We start from the raw sequence: 16,984 nt of genomic DNA, 5'->3' as shown, positions 1-16,984 counted from the left end.
CACGGCGCCACCTTCAATTGTGACAATAACATCCTTAACTCTGTAATTGAAGACAAATGGATGCTGCTGCTACTGTGGCAGAGGCAGGGAGTGGGGGGAAGGCTGCTCTCCTGGGGTGTGTGGGTGGAGTGAGAAGGCATTTACTTCTGCAGAGAAAGAGAGGCACTGGGAAGATTAGGCAACTGTTGTCTTAGGAGAGGGCATGATTACTTCTACATGGCCTGTCCGGAGTCAGAAAGGGTACATAAACGGCTACAGAAAACATGGTTCTGGCCTGCCTTCAAACACAAGATTAAAAAAGGGATTAACACACTGTTTGTCAAAAGCAGTGACGGACTCATATTTTTTCAGAAATCCCCTTCATCTCCTCTCTATATATCCATCAAAGGATAGTGCTCCAGTACTGCAGTGGGTTCAAGTCCAACCCCAAATGATTTATAATTCTGTTGTTTTGGTACTTGCTATCCAAAAGTAATTATTTTCTCTTACGTATAAACCAAACCAGTACCTCACGCCTGTCCACTGTCTTCAATCACGTAGTTTTCTAAAGAAAAATACTGTCTCACAGTGAACAGTTTAACCAATTTTTTATCTAAAGACTTATGGCAAGCATCTCACAACTCACTACCCCCAAAACCAAATGCTTTTGTGGGAAGACATTGTAAGGCCACATTATAGATACACATTACTGTGCCAGTTCTGGCTGAGGTAATTTTCTTCACAGTGGCTAGTATGGGGCTGTGTTTCGGATTTGGCTGAACACAGTTATGATAATAGAGATGTTTTTGTTATTGCTGAGCAGGGCTTACACAGAGCCAGGGCCTTTTCTGCTTTTTGTAGAAGTTGGGGCTGCATGGGAAGTTGGGAGGAGACACAGCTGGGACAGCTGACCAAAACTGACCAAAGGGATATTCCAGACCAGATGACATCATGCCCAGTATATAAAGTGGGAAGAAGAAGGAAGAAGAGGGGACATTTGGAGTGATGGTGTTTGTCTTCCTAAGTAACTGTTACACATGAGGGGGCCCTGCTCTTCTGGACATGGCTGAACACCTGCCTGCCCATGGGAAACTGTAAATTAATTCCTTGTTTTTCTTTGCTTGCATGTGCAGTGTTTGCTTTCCCAATTAAACTGTCTCAACCCATGAGTTTTCTGGCTTTTACCCTTCCAACTCTCTCCCCAATCCCACTGGTGGGGGAGTGAGTGAGCGATTGTGTAGGGCTTGGCTGCTGGCTGGGGATAAAGCAAGACTGTTACTCAAAGAACAAGCAATATACTCGAAGTCATACACTAACTTCACTGCTTATTACAAGTAATTCTAAGAATCAATGGGGTTTCCCTCATTTGACTTCCTATTTGAAGGTGCATCTCACAAGAGTTGCAGGAAGGCAACACTCAGTCCAATGAGAAGCAAATAATTTACAACAGAATTTCTGCAATTACATGGTGGGTTTGGTAGAATAAAATCTGGTTGAACAGGAATATGTTCTTTTGAAAATGGAGGGAGATGTGGTACTGGTATAAATCTTTATAAAATACCAGAAAATGCTGGAAGATGAGGGATTTGAAGTACCTCAGTGTTAATGGAGTTATTTACAATGTCAATAATCTGCACTGCTGTCATGTTCCCCATCAATACAGTAAGAAGCAGTCACAACAGAAAAGTAAGTTTGAATATAACATGCTGTAAGGAGGACGATGCCAAACCTCACTCTTAGCCAGATTTAATAAAGAACAGCCAAAGGAAAAATGCTTAATGGGACATTTCTTTACATAGAAGTCTAACACTTCAGAGAAAATGCAAATCCTAAGGAACTTACAAAAGGAGTGTAAAATGCCTTCTGGCCAACTGGGGTTTGATACCCTCTTGAAAGACTGTCACAGCAAACACTTTATATTAGAAAAGAGGTGTATTGGAACTGAGTGTTCTAACATCTAAATAACCTAGGTTTCCCCTAGAAGCACTCTGCCTAAGAAAAATGAAATAAATGAGACCATGCATGGATTACTGAAAGAACTGCAACTGCTTGGTGCACAACCTCTATCTACAGCAGGTTATCTACAGCAAATATTTTACTGGATATACTGAAGTGGGGTGGGCTAGTGCTTCACATTCTGGGTTTGCCTATGAAATAGGGGCAGATGCAACATAAGCATGGAGGAGATAAAATGTAACAATTCTTCACTCTCCTTTGTAACTAAATCATTATGGGTCATCAGATGAAAGCAGCAAATGGCAAAGTCAAAGCAAAAAAATGGAGGTCTTTACTCAGGGACTGCATTGTCAAACCAAACAAAACCACAGACTGTCGTGACACTACACAGCTGCTCTTGGCAAGCGCTGGAGACAGGATGCTAAGCTAGAGATACCCTAGTCTGTATCCTGTATCTAAATAAATCAGTATGGGATGAAGCATTTAAGAAAAATATTAATGAAATGACAGAATTGCTCGTAACAGGTACCAGTTACCTGTTAGCTCTAGTTCCAAGTCATACAGTTTACAGTGCTAGTGTCAATTAGGCAAGTAAAGTTAAAAATCCCCATTTTTTTAGATGTATTGAAAAATTGTAATCTACCATTATAGCTTTTACTACCTGATTTTTCACAGTAGTATTTTATATCTAGGTCATGTTCATGCGAACATGTTTATCTACTGTTTCTATAATCCATTTTAATTTCTTTTTGTTCTTTAAAACTAAGGACAATCTTTCAAATCTTTCATCAAAACATTTTCCTGGTCCTTCCAAAGGAGTTTTTACTTGTAACATTGCTTATATTAAATCATATTATATTATGTTATATAATATTGTACTATGTTATATTGTATTATGTTATATAATATTACACTATGTTAAGATGTGCCTTCCAGTCACCTGATACAGTACTTGAAATTAATGGGAGTTTTTTGTACTTCTTTCTGTGAAGATCCAAGTTCTTCTCAAACTCCAGGAGAAACACCAACTGACTCTAGAATATATTTCCCTTAATTTATACATTTATTTCAGGATTTTCTCTTCTGGTATTTCAATTCATGTGAACATCTTATCTTTTTTAATTTAAAAGAGTAGGTTCAAAGTCAATAATCATAAAACTTTTCTCAAGATAAAGGGAAAAGGAACCTCTGCAATACTGTTCATTTCAATAAATCTCTTTTTGGTCTGTGATAATTTAACAGATGCAATATCTTTTAAATACGTCAAGTTGTGGAAATGAACTTATCAGCTTTCATCTACTTTTTAAAAAAAATGTCTTTCTCCCTCCATTTTATGTGCCACTTCTTTTCACTTATTTCTTTTTTCCATGGGCTCTCTTTAAGAACTACAATGCAGTTTTAAGCTCTGCCATTTAAACACTTTTTCCCTCATGTTATGCTTCCTTCTTTGGGGGTGGAAAGCAGACATAACTTCTGCAACTATCAGAATGTACTCATAGTCTCCACGATGAGTTAAAACTTTTAATTTCATTATCACTAGCTTTCAGATCACCTTGATTAGCTTTTCCTTTCTAAAGTCCACTTCTCCAAAGTTTACAGTAAATTTTCAAAATAGTGAGAATTCACATGTGAGTCTTCTGAAAAGGATTTCGGGTCCAAACACACTGCAGTCAGTATAACTGAGGTTTAATGACAACATTATGTAGAACATAAAAACTCTGTTTCTTCCAAAAAATTTGGAAAAAAAAAATCAAATTATTGTGAGTGAGGATTAGGATCCAAAAGTCAATTCTTTGTATTAACTAGAAATTCCATCTCTGCCTAGTTTAAGCAGCTTTAGCAGATCAGAAAGTGAAATAAACCCCTATTTCTGTTTTAATGGATAGTGCTGCTTTCTTTCCCCTCTGGACAGTGTGCATTCATTTTCCTTTTCCTCATCAGAAACTGAGTAACATAACAAGTATTTTTAATCTTTTTTCTCTTTTATAACTATGTGGATTTTTAACTATTAAACTTTTGAAAGTGTACAGTAACTGAAGAAAAACTAGACAATCAGTGGAGAAATTAATACTGAAACAGGACCCTGGAATCAGTACCACATCTTCACTTACACGCACTCTTTCAAGAAACGATCCATTTCCTGACAGAGTTGTACCACTTCCGTTAAGAGAATTATTAGTCTTGGATGTTTTGCATAACTTCTCCTTTCATGGTAAAACATTAAGTGGTTTTAGAGAGAGAAAATTGTTGGCCAGAGCAGTTTCATACAAAAACCCTTTAAGAGCAAATTTACCTACCCAGTCTACTTTTCTGACAGTTATGAAGCACAAAATGTTCAATTAAAGATTCAGATTAAAAACAAAAAGATAAAAATCAGAGAGAATACATGTAAACTAGAACCTAGAACTAATACTGTACTAAAACCTCACACAAAAGCTTCTTGATGTCATGTCCGGAGGTGAGTCCTTTCCTAAATTCATTTTGTGGTTTCCAAAATTTGATCCTTTTTTCCCCCTGCAGTGCAAATATTCTCCATGGAGTGATTAAGGGGAACATTTTGTATCATCTGGCTTTCCAACATTTGTCCTTTGAAAATAACACCTATTTCTGTAACAATTCAATGACCATAAGAAAGCACCAGATGCCTCCAACTTGAGCTCCATAGAAACTATGATTTTCATATGCAGCTATCCTTCAGAAAGAAAGTAAACCAAATACCTTAAAAGTGTGAAGTAGTGACACCCTGGAAATATGCAGCTACAGCACTCATTTTCTTCTTTTTCTCTCTCATTTCCTCTCAGAAGTCTGTATGCTGAGCATTTCAATTTCACCTCAGCCCTCAAACCAGCTTAGCACACCACCTCTTTTAGAACCAAAAAGAAAACGTTGTGACACTTTCTTAAATAAAGTTCAATAATATCTTTCTCTGTGGGTATTTCCCAGCATTTTTTCCTCCTTCTTTTCACAATTAGGAATGGCAAGTAAATACACATATTTTTGAACAGTTGTGTTGTGGGGTAGAGAAGGGACATCTATCTTTAGAACGGTGTTGCTCCATGTTCCCAAACTCAGCACACGCTCAGCCCAAACACAGAACTGTTGGTTGATTGACCTGTCAGGTTGCTCTTATCATGCACAAGAATATGAAAATGCTACTTAAAAAACCCCAAAATATTTACACTATGGAGCAAGAGTAGCTCTGCACCACCCCATAGCTTTTAATAATTTTAACACACAATATTTTTCCTTTTAATATCAGAGGGATAATTTATTGAATGCACATACTGCAAATATTATTTTTTTGTTCAGTGTCACAGTACATGAGTAAAAATATTTAAAATGCAAATAACATTTTCAGTCAGTTAAACTGCACTCCGAGCTGCCCTTATAAAAGCACAGTTTACACACCAAGGGTGGTTTTACTCCTCAAAACTATAAGAAATCTCTTACAGACCAGTCTTTACTCTCTGTGGGTCTACAGCCCATCATTGTTCCTGTACTTCCACATGCTGCTTTGGCTGCAGGCTCAAGCCAATTTTCCCCCCTTATCTGACTCTGTGACTGCCTGTGTTAGTAATTCAAATGGGACAAAGGCACAGTCTGAGTGCTGGCACATGACTATCCATACTTCCAACTGCTGGCATGCTTTCAAGAATATTTTAACACAGGAGAAACTGTTATGTAAAAAATCTGATTTTTTTTTTTAATGGAATGACCGTGTTGCCAGTAAATCAGGGGGGCCCTCAGTGATAAAAAAGAACTTTCAGTTCATGCAATGGTACTTTCCAAGCCCAGTTACCTTAAACTGAAATATACGTGGTAACCCCTATGTCTTGCTACATGCATGATTGACACGGATCAATACCCTTGGTTTGAGGTTTTAGGGTTGTTGCCTCATTTTTTAAATCTGTTTTAGCTGAAATTAAAAAGGAGAACGAAGGTTTCAGCCCGAGACAAATAAGCAGATACAGTCTGTTGAGCTATGAACATCTGAAACCAAGACTATTAACAACTACTGGATTCAATGCCAGCTCCACTCACACTGAGAGTTAGTAAGGAACAGAGTGGAGTCAGATTTCAGTTTCTCTCTTCTGAGGCTGCCAGGGACAGTTAGTCCAAGAGTAGGCTAGTAGAGCCACTGGATGAAATACAGTACTAGTCTCTTTAAAATCTATTATCTGGGACACAGAATAATCAGAAGTGGTTGTTACACTTTGTAAAGAAGTAAATCTGACACTACCCAGTAGTTGTACAAAGGAGTCAACAGTTATGAAGATGGAAAAAATTAACAATTAAGTTCATCAGTTTAGTATTTTCATTATTTTCCCTTTTATAGTTTAATAATATACTGATTTAACATTTCCTTTCTCTGCAATAGTGAGCTTCTAAATCAAGTGATAAAAGCTAGGGAATCGATTATTTTTGAGTTTGAAAACATCTCCTGAGATCAAAGTTTCTATATTTATAGGCTTGATAATAATACTATTGGAAAGGCAGTAACTGGATGGACATTTTCAGTGAAGTTATGTGTGTACCATATGCTACAGAGAGATACCTCAACAGAACAGCTGCAGTGCTTGGTGGAAAACATCTTCAACAGTTTTACCTGAAATATTATGAAGCCCTTAGATAATAATTTTAATTTCTGGGAAGAAAACAATCTCAAAAGTGCCCTAAAACTGATGATTGGTATTTAAACCATTCTGAAGTAGAAAGCGCTTACCAACTTCAATTAGCCCAACTCAATCTCTCCATAGGAAACTGTAGAAATGTGTGTATGTATACATGCCCACATATTTTTTTAATATAAATATATGTGTGTGTGTGTACAAACACAAATATAAAATACTGGAATGGGAATAAAGGATTAAAATACGACATTTTATTTCATTGATCTTTGATGTATCTGAGTTAGACTCTGTGTGAACACTGCTGCTGTACATGACCTGGCATTGGCAATTAGCAGCTTGTGGTAAGGATAAAAGCAACGCCATCCAAGAGCAACAAGTCAGAAATTACTGTAAATAAGAAATGGAGAGAAAAGTGATTTGTGTTATCTGTCTCAAGGAAATGAGGACAGCTTTAGACATACCAGATTGCCTCCAAAACATAACAGACTGAGAGGCTTAACTGAGGTGAACAGGTCTGATGCGTTTGAACTTGTTACCGAGGGACTCAGAGCCCGTTTTGAGCACAGTGTCCCTCTCGCAGCCGAGGGGACCAGCTGAACACGCCACAGGCAGTGCAAGGTGAACCGAGCACAGGGATGTACTACCCAGCAACTTCGCCAATCCCACCGCACAACGAGCAACCCCCTCACAGACACCTCCTGAGCTGGCGTAACCAACCAAGCTTTGGGACTCCCCAGCGATCGCCAAGGCTGTTTTAACTCCCAGTATACGCGGCCGCTTCAACCTCCCAAGACGGTGGCTCCACTCGCCGCCCGCTTCCCAGCCCAGGGCCCGGCCGAGAGCGGAGGTGGCGTCAGGCTCGGCCCGGGCGCCTCTTCCGCCGGAGCCCCAGCCCCGCGGTCTCGCCACCCGCGCCCCGAGCGCGGCCCGCACGGCCGGGCTGCGAGCGGACATACCGGGTACGTGCCGCGCTCACGGCCGCAGCTCCCCGGCCCCGCCGCCGCCAGCCGGCACACACCGCCCGTGCGGGGAGGCGGGGGCTCGGCGGGCGGCCGGGGCCCTGCGGGAACCCCCCCGCCGCGGCTGTGCCTCGCTCCTCCCTGCCCCGCCGTATCCCCCGCGGGTACGCCCCGCTCCGCGATCCCGCACGCCCGCGCCAGGCTGGAGCCCCGCTGCCCCCCGCCGCCATTGCGAGTGGGTCAGCCCACGGCTGTTCCCGCCCCCGAGTGCGGTGGAGCCGGCCCGTACCGCGAGGAAGGGCTCCACGGCCACTCGCTCAGGTGATTGCCAGCTCCAGCGGTCAGTCAGCGCCCTCCCTTTCCTCCTGGCGGCCCAGCGCCTACCCCCCGCGGGGCTGGGGGCCAGCGGGAGCAGCGGGCGGGAATGTTTACAAACAAGCGCCGGGAGTAGAGGCAGCGGGGGGGCCGCCGGGGGGCGGGACCGGCGTTTGGCGCAGCCGCCGAGCCAATGGGCGCGCGCGGCGCTCGGCGGAAGGGCGGGGGCGGCGCGCGCGGAGCGTTCTCTGCCCGGCGGTAGCCGGGGCTCGCGGGCGCGCGCGGCCAATGAGCGCCCGGGCCGGGGAGGGAGGGGGCGCGAGCGCCTGAGCAGGAGCCGCTCCCGCGGCGCCCCCTCCGCCCCCGCCCCCCGCGTCCCTCAGCCTATCCCGGATCGCTCGGCTCCGCTCGGCTCCGCTCGGCTCTCCTCGGCTCCGCTCGGCTCGGCTGGGCTCGGCTCCGCTCCCCTCGGGCGGGGAGGGCGGTCGAAGCCCGGGGGAGGGGAGGCGCAAGGACATGGGCTGGTTCTGAGCGCCGGGGGAGGGAAGCCGTCGTGCGTGTGCCTCCCTAGATTTTAATAACTGTTTGTTGTTGGGTGGTGTGGGTTTGTCTTTTTTTTTTTTTTTTTTTTTCCCTCCCCTCCCCGTTTTCCACACGGCGGAGGGGAGAGCGGCAGCCCCCAGCGCGCCTGCATGGCTCCTGTCGCCCGGAGCGCCGCTGGGAAATAGATCCCGGCTCGGGCCAGGTGACAGCGCCCCGGGCCGCGCTCACACTGGCGGGAGCGGCGGGGGCCATGGAGGGACCCTCGGGGGACGCGGAGCTGCCGCTGCTCACGGTGAAGCACGAGCTGAGGAACGGTGAGCGGCGGGCCCGGGGCCGCGCGGGGCCGGGGGGGCCGGGGAAGCGCTGCTGGGCGGGCGGGTCCCGCGGAGTTGGTTGGGACCGGCGGGGACATCTCGGTGGGGGCAAAATAAAAAAGATAAGCTGGAAGATACGGGCAGGAGCGTGTGAGATGGGGGCGGGCGGCCTTTTTTTTATTTCTGAAGAAAGTATTGCACTTGGACTTCTGCTGCGTGCCTGGCTCCCGTGTCCCACTTCCCGGTGGGATTTTAAGCTTTTGAAGGAGATAAGGCTTAGCCATTCTCTCTTTAAAACTGTGTGTTTGACTTCTGTGGCAGTGTTGGCGGGGCGGTTTGTTCCAGTCCTAAATGATGTCGTTCTATGTGACAGCTTTTCTCTGACCTCGGTGAAATGCCGGAATTGTAGGGAGGGGAATGTGCCAACACGTAATCACAGAGTTATCTGGCTTTTCAGTTTATGAATCTTCGTGTAGCTCCGTAGTTACTTGACGACCCTCTGGAGAAGTAGTTCAACACGTGAAATATATATGACCTTTCAAGATACAACAGAACTGCTCTGCTGTAGGTTGTTGTGTTGGGGAAGAGCTTTATTTGTTTTTAATAGGGACTCTGCTTCTCGGAAGTTTCCAGGCAACTTGAACACTGCAGTAAATCTAGATTTTACTGTTAATTTAGAAGTGTGTGTAAAACATAATCAGTATATGTATTCTCTGTATTTATTAACAGTAGAGGTGCTGATGATCCTTCATTCCTTTTCTGTCATCTTTTTCTCCATGATGAAGTAAGAATGAGCATATGATGCTGTTCACGGCAAAAGTTTGAGAGAGCTGCCCCAGAGGGTTAATGTAGTTGACATTCTCGAATGGGCAGATGTTGAAGGCGGGTAGTGGTGCTGGGTCTCCTCGGTCGCATTCAGCCTCCTGCCCGCCCTGTCCCCCTATCCTGGGGCTCGGGAGAGCTGTCCCAGAGGAACCCAGCTATCACTGCGGCTTGGGGAAAAAAAAAAAAAGGCGGTCTTCCTGATAGCTACGCAGAAACCAAAGGGACTGTAGTTTCCTTCTTTCAAGAAGAAGCAAAAGAGCTGGTGGAAAACATAGTTGTCTTGATGAGCGTTGCTCGGTTTAAGTGTGCAGGAGCAAAAGGGGTAACGGGAAAGGAAGTGGGACGCATTTATTCCATATATTTACCTAGCTATGCCTAGATTTCTTTTATAAAAGTTGAGAACACATATCCCTGAGGGATAGTTATTTAGAGATAGTTTGAGTAATAAACATTTGTATAAACTAGACAAAGAGATGTCTAATATAGCATAATAAGCAAGTTTGGTTTTGATCCTGATCATAAAGCTTTATAGATCCATGAAGTACCAATACTCACTTTTAAAAATTCTCGACCTGGTTTGTCTCTTTAAGCTTCTGAAATTCAGTTTAGTAGGATTCAGCTGCTTCTCCCCTCCCTGTTCTCTTGTTATTAAGTGTTTAGAAAACTCTGCTTTCTGAAAAATGCTTTCTAGCAATGACTTGTCTATTTCTGGAGCACTAGGGTGGAGGAGGGAGCTGCTCTATCATGTACTCCTGGGAGACTCCTACTCCTAAAGGTGTCAATAATGTCATTGCTATGCAAGAGGTACGAAGATACTGTTTCAGAACTTGCCTCTATACAATGCAAAGAGATACGATAATTTGAAAAGTTGCAGTCAGCTTCTGTTGATACAGAAATATATAAATCTGTAGGATACTTTGGATATTTAACTGTGTTTTTGTACTGGGTCTGGTTGTGTGGATGCCTAACTGCTGGCTAGGGTCAACCCACCACAGCTTTAAAATGTGCAGCATGATTATTTGATCTTGCTTTGTTTTGGGAAAGAGGGTGAGAGGACATGTAAGAACTAAAATTTGCAGACAGTGGATCTTTGTCGTTCTAAATGCTGTAGTTGTATATCATGAATATCCTTTAATGTGCAATTTGTTTAGACTGTAGTGTTCCCCTCATTTCTGTGTTCTTTCTTTGATGGTGCTGTCTCTGTGACTTATTGAATAATTTAGAATTACGTATTAAAAGTAGCTGCCAGTTGGCAGATCAAGAAGAGATTGGTCTCCACAGTTATTTGAAAGAAGGTACTATTATGATAGAAATAGTGGCTTCTTTGAGAAGGGAGTGTCTTATTTTCATATTGTAGGAGTTGTTGCTTGAACTCCATGATAACAAACTTTCTAATTCAAATCAACTAATATTTTGTATTTGTAATTAATAATGGTCTTGGGATTGCTCTAAAAATATTAAATGATTTAGGGGCAGGCATTGATTATGGTCACATGAGTATACTATAGAACTAGAATTTAAGGTGAAATGAGTATCTTAATGCAACAGAGGATTTTTGTTACCTTCAAGCAAATATGGTGGCATATGAAAGTGCACAGTTAGGGCCTGTGCAGTGCTGTTTCTACACAACTCCCAGCTGATTATCATACCATGGTTTGACTTCTTTTAAACTTTGACTTTGAAATTACAGTGCTGGCTTTGATATGTAGGGTCAAGTTTAATTTTAGCTCTATATCTCATGGTCTTAGAGCCCTGGAACTCATCTGTTGTGTGACCAAAAAGTAATTACTGAAAAAACATCACTTGATAGGCATGTAGATTGGGTCTGTGATAGGGAAGGAACTGTGGTGCGTAACACTTGACTGTCTCTGTGGTGCCATGTGATGTGCTGGATTACAAATACTGGGCACTGCTCTGTGTATATATGTATGTGTATTATTTTGATGATGAAAAGAATTGGAATGCCCCTTTGCTGCTGGGAAAACTAGGTGTGTATGCATTTCAATGGTTGTTCCTTCAGTTGGATATTTTACAGATTAGACACAGTAGTGACTTTTAGGACACATTTCATTCAATAATTATTTTCTCCCAATATATTTAGCAATTTTTTTTCTGTTCCTGGCACCAAAGCATTTCTATCTGGATAGAAACCTCACAATTTAGCCACTTCAGAATAGTTACCATCTTTCTTTTCTCATTTTTGGAAGGAAAATGAGTTTTTGGGGAAAGTGGAATCACCATCTCTTTTCAGGAAGTAGAAACAAATATGCCAAAGTTCAAATAGTAGGAAGTGGTGACTGCCTCTGATTCTTACTGAAGCTCTCTGCTGAAAATAATAAGAAGACGAAATTTTCTCCAGCATCAGTTTCTGGAATCTTGTAAAGGGAAAAGTTTTATTTTTTGAAGGCTAACCTTCAGAGTTAATACCACTTCTAATCGTTTTGCAGACCTAAGAAATGACATATTATTTACAATGGAAGAAGGACAATGTTGCATCTTAACATTTCTGTTTCCTGGTAATGCCGTGGAACTGAACAATGGCAAATGTAAAGCCTATTGGAGGAAAGATTTTGTGTGATAAGGAAGGATATAGGAAGAGAGGGAAAGTCTTGTGATATCAGAAGGTAAGAAGGAAATAAGCTGTTAACAGTGAGATTTCCTCCCCACCTCCCCTTGACCTCTGTCATAGCTTTTATTTTTCAGGAAAAAATAGGGATCAAAGTGTGTGTGAGTGACTGTGTAGGAGGTTGCCCTACACCTTGGCATTCATGTGCACTCCCTGCTTTGCCCAGGGAGAGGCAGAGATTAGCAAAACTGGGATCTTCAAGGGGACTTGAGACATTCCCTGAATATATGGGATGATGGGCTCTATATATGTTGGGGTTTTTTTTGCTTTAGGAAGTTATTTTACTTTTTGGAAAGTCTGTTTTGAAGAGGATAGTGGCTCTGTTTTAATGTTATCATGAGCTTTAGGCTAAAGAACTTCAGTTTGCCTGATTGTTAACACATGCATGGGAAGAAGGCATGTGTAGACCAGAAATCGATGTAGTGGTGGGCTGCAAGGCTCCAGAGGCAGAAGAACTTGGAAATTCCACTTGAGTTAAACTTACAGTTCAGTATTAAACTATAAAAGGCTTCAGAAAAGAAATACGTGGATTATCTGAAGCGTTTAATAATGCAAATTCTTAGTTACACCTTCTTGAATGAGAACTTAAACTAGAATGGATTTCCTTGTAAACTGTAAGGCTCATGTTACATCCTGAGGAATTGTGAAAATTCCTATGACTAAAGAACATGATGAATCATGCACTGAATAGTGTGCAGGCTTCACTGTGGAGGTATATCTGGCACCTATACAGTATTCAATTTTTTTATTTTTAAAAGGAAACCCTATAAAACTTTAAAGATACTTTTAAAATTATATTTTCTGTAAGACACAGTTTTTTTTTTTACTTCTGTACTAATTCTGTATATTGTCTATGGATCAGGGGATACTAATAGTTGAATATTTCGGAGCTTGGATTGCTTTTGCTTCTACTTTTCTCTTTTGAGCACTAAAATATACGTGTTCTTGGATTGCTGTGGGGAGTATAAAGAGTGTTTTAAGTTTATGAATCATCTTTAAAATTCAGAGATTTAAGTTGTATTACTCTTTACACAATCAATACTTTCTAAAAATGTTCTCTAGTCTACGAATTTATTGTTTTTTATCTTCTGGTAGCTTTGATTGTGGAAGGAGAAGAAGGGCTATTGATCTTTTATGGGTTGTATTTGCAGCTTTTTGTTTGGTTTAATTTGTTTGTTTTCCTTCCTTCAGGCTTTGGAATCTAACAAATCTGGCTAAAATGATCTGTACAAGTGTCTGCTACCATTGATCATTGTTTCAGTGATATTCTATAAAATGACTAATATAAATGAGGACTAGTAGTTGCAGTCTTCATTGTCAGCCTCTTTATTAGCTCTGATGAAATGTATTCTAAATGGGATGGTTTAAAAGGTTGTGCTCAATTCCACAAAAGAACTAGGAGTCTTATATGCCATGTTAATGCATGTTAAGATTTTATTCAGAAGCCAGAATTGCTTAAACATATGAGAAGGCCTGGGTATCTGAGGATGTGATTTGCCAATATAAATATTGAATCCCCTTCATTGCATAATTTGGTATCTTCGGGTAAATGCTCTCTCTGTCTCCTCCCCCTCATACAATCCCGATGATGAGGTGTAAGCTCTCCTAAGATTTCTTGGCTTCTGACTCAGTCTGCAGATAGGCAGATGACCTGGTTTGTGAAGGACTTGCATTATACACAGGCAGTTTATTGGGTTTGTGTTTTGTTTTGGGATCTGTTGTGACTGTTTCCTCTTCTCATTTTTTGTTGACATCTGTAAATATTTTGTGCTGGCTTGGACAGATGGCTATAAAAGCTTTACCTGGGAGAGGATAATTCTGAAGATAATTCTTAAGTTTCCTGGTTAATGTCTGCATAAATTATTTTGTAAATACCTTCCATAAGTATGTAAGTTATCAGTTGCTCTTTTTTTGTTGATAAATTAGTCTGTAATCTGTTACTTTTGGCACTGTGTCCAAAGGGTCTGTGACTGAATAAAGTGTATTTTTTTAAAGTGTTGTACTGATTTCTGATGGTAGAGAAAACCAAAGTTGATTCATATTTTGTACTTAGATATAATTTCACGTTTGAAGAGCTATGCACAATCCTTAGATATCTGATTGTTTCAGCTCTGTTCAGCATTAGATATCTACAGCAATTTTATTCATTAGCGTCTTGCCTATTTTGTTGTTTTGGGGGTTTTTTTGCCGTTATGTGATGTATAGTGTTACTGCACATAAAGCTTCTAGCTAACCATGGAGGAGCTTCTAGGCTGAATCTTGGTGACCTCATAGTGATTCATCTCACAGTATTGATATACCCAGTGGCAAAATCACCTCTGTAAGAGAAAAAGGCTTCTGCTGCTGAATCTGAATGGATTGTAACATGGAGCATTTTCCAGTTCAGACTGTTGTGAATCTGGGTTGTTAATCCCGGATTTCTGGACTTTTTTATTTCAACCTCCGATTGAGTGTGACTAGGTGGTGATAGTCTGTCACATTTCAAGTATGGTAGAATACTTTCACTTCCTTTCACAAATCCTTCTCAGTTGCTGGAACTGGTTACAATCAAAGTATAACTCCGTATAGCAGATAAACAGTGTGGCATGTTAGATGCATTTTCTTCAGTGTCTTACAAATGATAGTTGTATACTTTCTGTTGCATGGTGTAATTTTCCTTTTTTTCCCTTTTTTTTCCCTTTTTCCCAAAAAAGAATGTGCTAGTTTTGCTTAATTTCAAGGAAAAACACCCACTCTTCACTCTGAATAAGGCATAAACTCAAGTTTGTGTTCATATGAGTTTTAAAACAACATCTGTTCTTTGTTGCTGTGACTTAAGTAGATCTGTTAGGTGAGTGGGGATGGACCATTCTCTGAAGTAACAGGTTAAAATCAAGTTGATGTTGGTACCAGACACTGCAACCTCATAGTTCGGAATATTACAGAATGTTTTCTGTCTCATTTTCCTTCTTGTTTTCTCCATTCTTCTTAAAATTGCCTGAGGTTCATTGTTCTGCTCTGTAAGACAGCAGAGTTGGTCTTGTGTTGAAGAGAATAGCAGAGACAAGGTGCAGCTTTTAGGCAGTGCTTGTTTTGGAAGATTGCTTGATCTAGTTCAGTAGAGAAAGCTTTACTTTTGTTTGTCTGCTTCAAAACCTGTATGAAATCTAGTCTAGAAACAGAGGACAGAGCACACTTTAACTTGAAAATAAACACTGTTGAAATATTATTTCTTAAGATCATAAAAGTGCAATTAAAAGCTAATAGAACCATTGCACAGTACTAGCTTGCACAGTTCTTAGTTCATTCTTGGCCATCTCAAAGGTCAGGTACAGTGCAGATGACAGTCCTGTCTCTTATGTCATCTGGAGATCCTCCATCAAGCGGAAATGTGATTCTGCTTGCCAGAGTTAAACAGACTGCCCAACTTCCAGGGCACTGAGAATGTCAGTCCTGATGTCCATGCACTGGTGTCCCTGCATGTAGAGGTTTGTTTTCACAATGATGATATTTCTAGATATTTGCTTGCCTTCAACCTTCAGAGGTCATGTTTGTGATCTGTACCTCTATTTCCTCTTTGTTTTTATGGATGCTATAATGTCTTGGCCTTTCCCCTCGTTATTTGTTCCTGAATTGATCAGTTATCTCTTCCTGTTGTTCTCAGCTGCATGTTCTCCTCCTTAACCATGTTGGTGCAATGCTGATTAGTGTGGACTGTAGTAGAACATCAGTAAATGGAAGCTTTTTCTAATTGTGCACCTATGCAGTGAACTTGTCACCAATAGGATGCATTAGCTTCCCCCTTATGTACAACCACCCTTTATATTGCTGTGCCATGTGTAACTTCAGATTATTTGTGGAGAAACTCTCATCCTGTTGACTTGAGCAGTACTTTTGTTCCTGTCCAAAATTAGTTCCTTTCCTTGGTGTGTTTCAGCTGATGTCTCAACACAATTGAACAAAAAAGTGCATGGAGAAGTAAATTTTCTGTTTCCAAAACTGCTTTCTGTGCACCAATGTACATCCTATTGCAGTCTTGCCACATAAGTTGTCTTTGTGCAGTTTGCACAGGCAGTTGTTGGGTCAGGTTCTGATACCAGTTCTAGCATGGGGACGTCTGTGAGGGGTGAGAAGCCTTTCACTGTTCTGGCTGTTTCTAATGTACTGGTGGTCTTGGTGCAATCCTTTAAAGCCTCTCAGACTTGCAATAGTGTTGTAATTCCAGAAAGCGTTCCTGGTGAAAGGTCCTCCAAAAGCGGTCACGTTCCTGGGAGTGACTGGGGAATAGAATAATTAATCTTGAGATTTGTGCTTCTGAAAGCAAGTTGAAAGAAATGTCAGTATGACGACTTTTGTCCTGTAGGAACTGCACTTCATCTCCGCTAGAATGTCGAAGTGCTGCAGCTGGTTTCAGCAGATGAAGACAAAGGACTGTTCTCGTGATGTCATGAGAAAGTGGCACAGACAAGCTCTTCAGCTTGCTTTACTTGGAGTATTACCTGAGAGATGGACAGAGCACTGCAACTGAGGCTGAGAGAGAAAGCCATTGCCATGTGGCAACATCAAGGGAAGCACTTTGTGGAAATTGTTGTTAACCTTTTCTTATAGCTTTGAGGATTTGTTATTTTTATTTTTTAATTAAGGATAATTTTATGTCTTGCTTTATAGGGAATAATTGTGAGACAGTTTGTCTCAAGTGTCCTATCTTGCTTCTATGTGGGATGCCTTTTTTTTCCCAGTATAGTGCAAAAAGAATGAGGTGGGACTTATAATTATCATATGCTTATTTGTGATGTAATTTTCTTCTTTTACTAGGAAAATAATGTTACAATAGCCTTCAAGACACTTAATTTTATT

The 16,984-nt window shown here is 41.4% G+C and overlaps 2 protein-coding genes across 3 annotated transcripts in view; one reads left to right on the top strand and one right to left on the bottom strand.

Moving 5' to 3' along the window:
- Positions 1–7,955, bottom strand: part of DGLUCY (D-glutamate cyclase) — a 46,536-nt gene extending 38,581 nt beyond the window's left edge. Inside the window, exon 1 of one of the 2 annotated variants that reach the window (XM_064658970.1) lies at positions 7,815–7,955. The gene's annotated coding sequence lies outside the window, so the exon portion shown is untranslated. Of the gene's footprint in view, positions 1–7,522; positions 7,636–7,814 lie in introns of those variants that run through there. The other variant, XM_064658971.1, reaches the window with a different exon arrangement.
- A 568-nt stretch (positions 7,956–8,523) lies between these two features.
- The window catches only part of RPS6KA5 (ribosomal protein S6 kinase A5), a 69,999-nt gene continuing 61,538 nt past the window's right edge, over positions 8,524–16,984 (top strand). The window contains exon 1 of the mRNA XM_064658964.1: positions 8,524–8,697. Within this exon, the coding sequence (XP_064515034.1) occupies positions 8,634–8,697 (64 nt within the window). The 5' untranslated portion in view covers positions 8,524–8,633. The remainder of the gene's footprint in view (positions 8,698–16,984) is intronic.

Source organism: Pseudopipra pipra, chromosome 6 (genome assembly GCF_036250125.1).
Source record: "Pseudopipra pipra isolate bDixPip1 chromosome 6, bDixPip1.hap1, whole genome shotgun sequence".
Classification (NCBI taxonomy): domain Eukaryota; kingdom Metazoa; phylum Chordata; class Aves; order Passeriformes; family Pipridae; genus Pseudopipra; species Pseudopipra pipra.
This window is presented reverse-complemented; position numbering and strand designations above follow the sequence as displayed.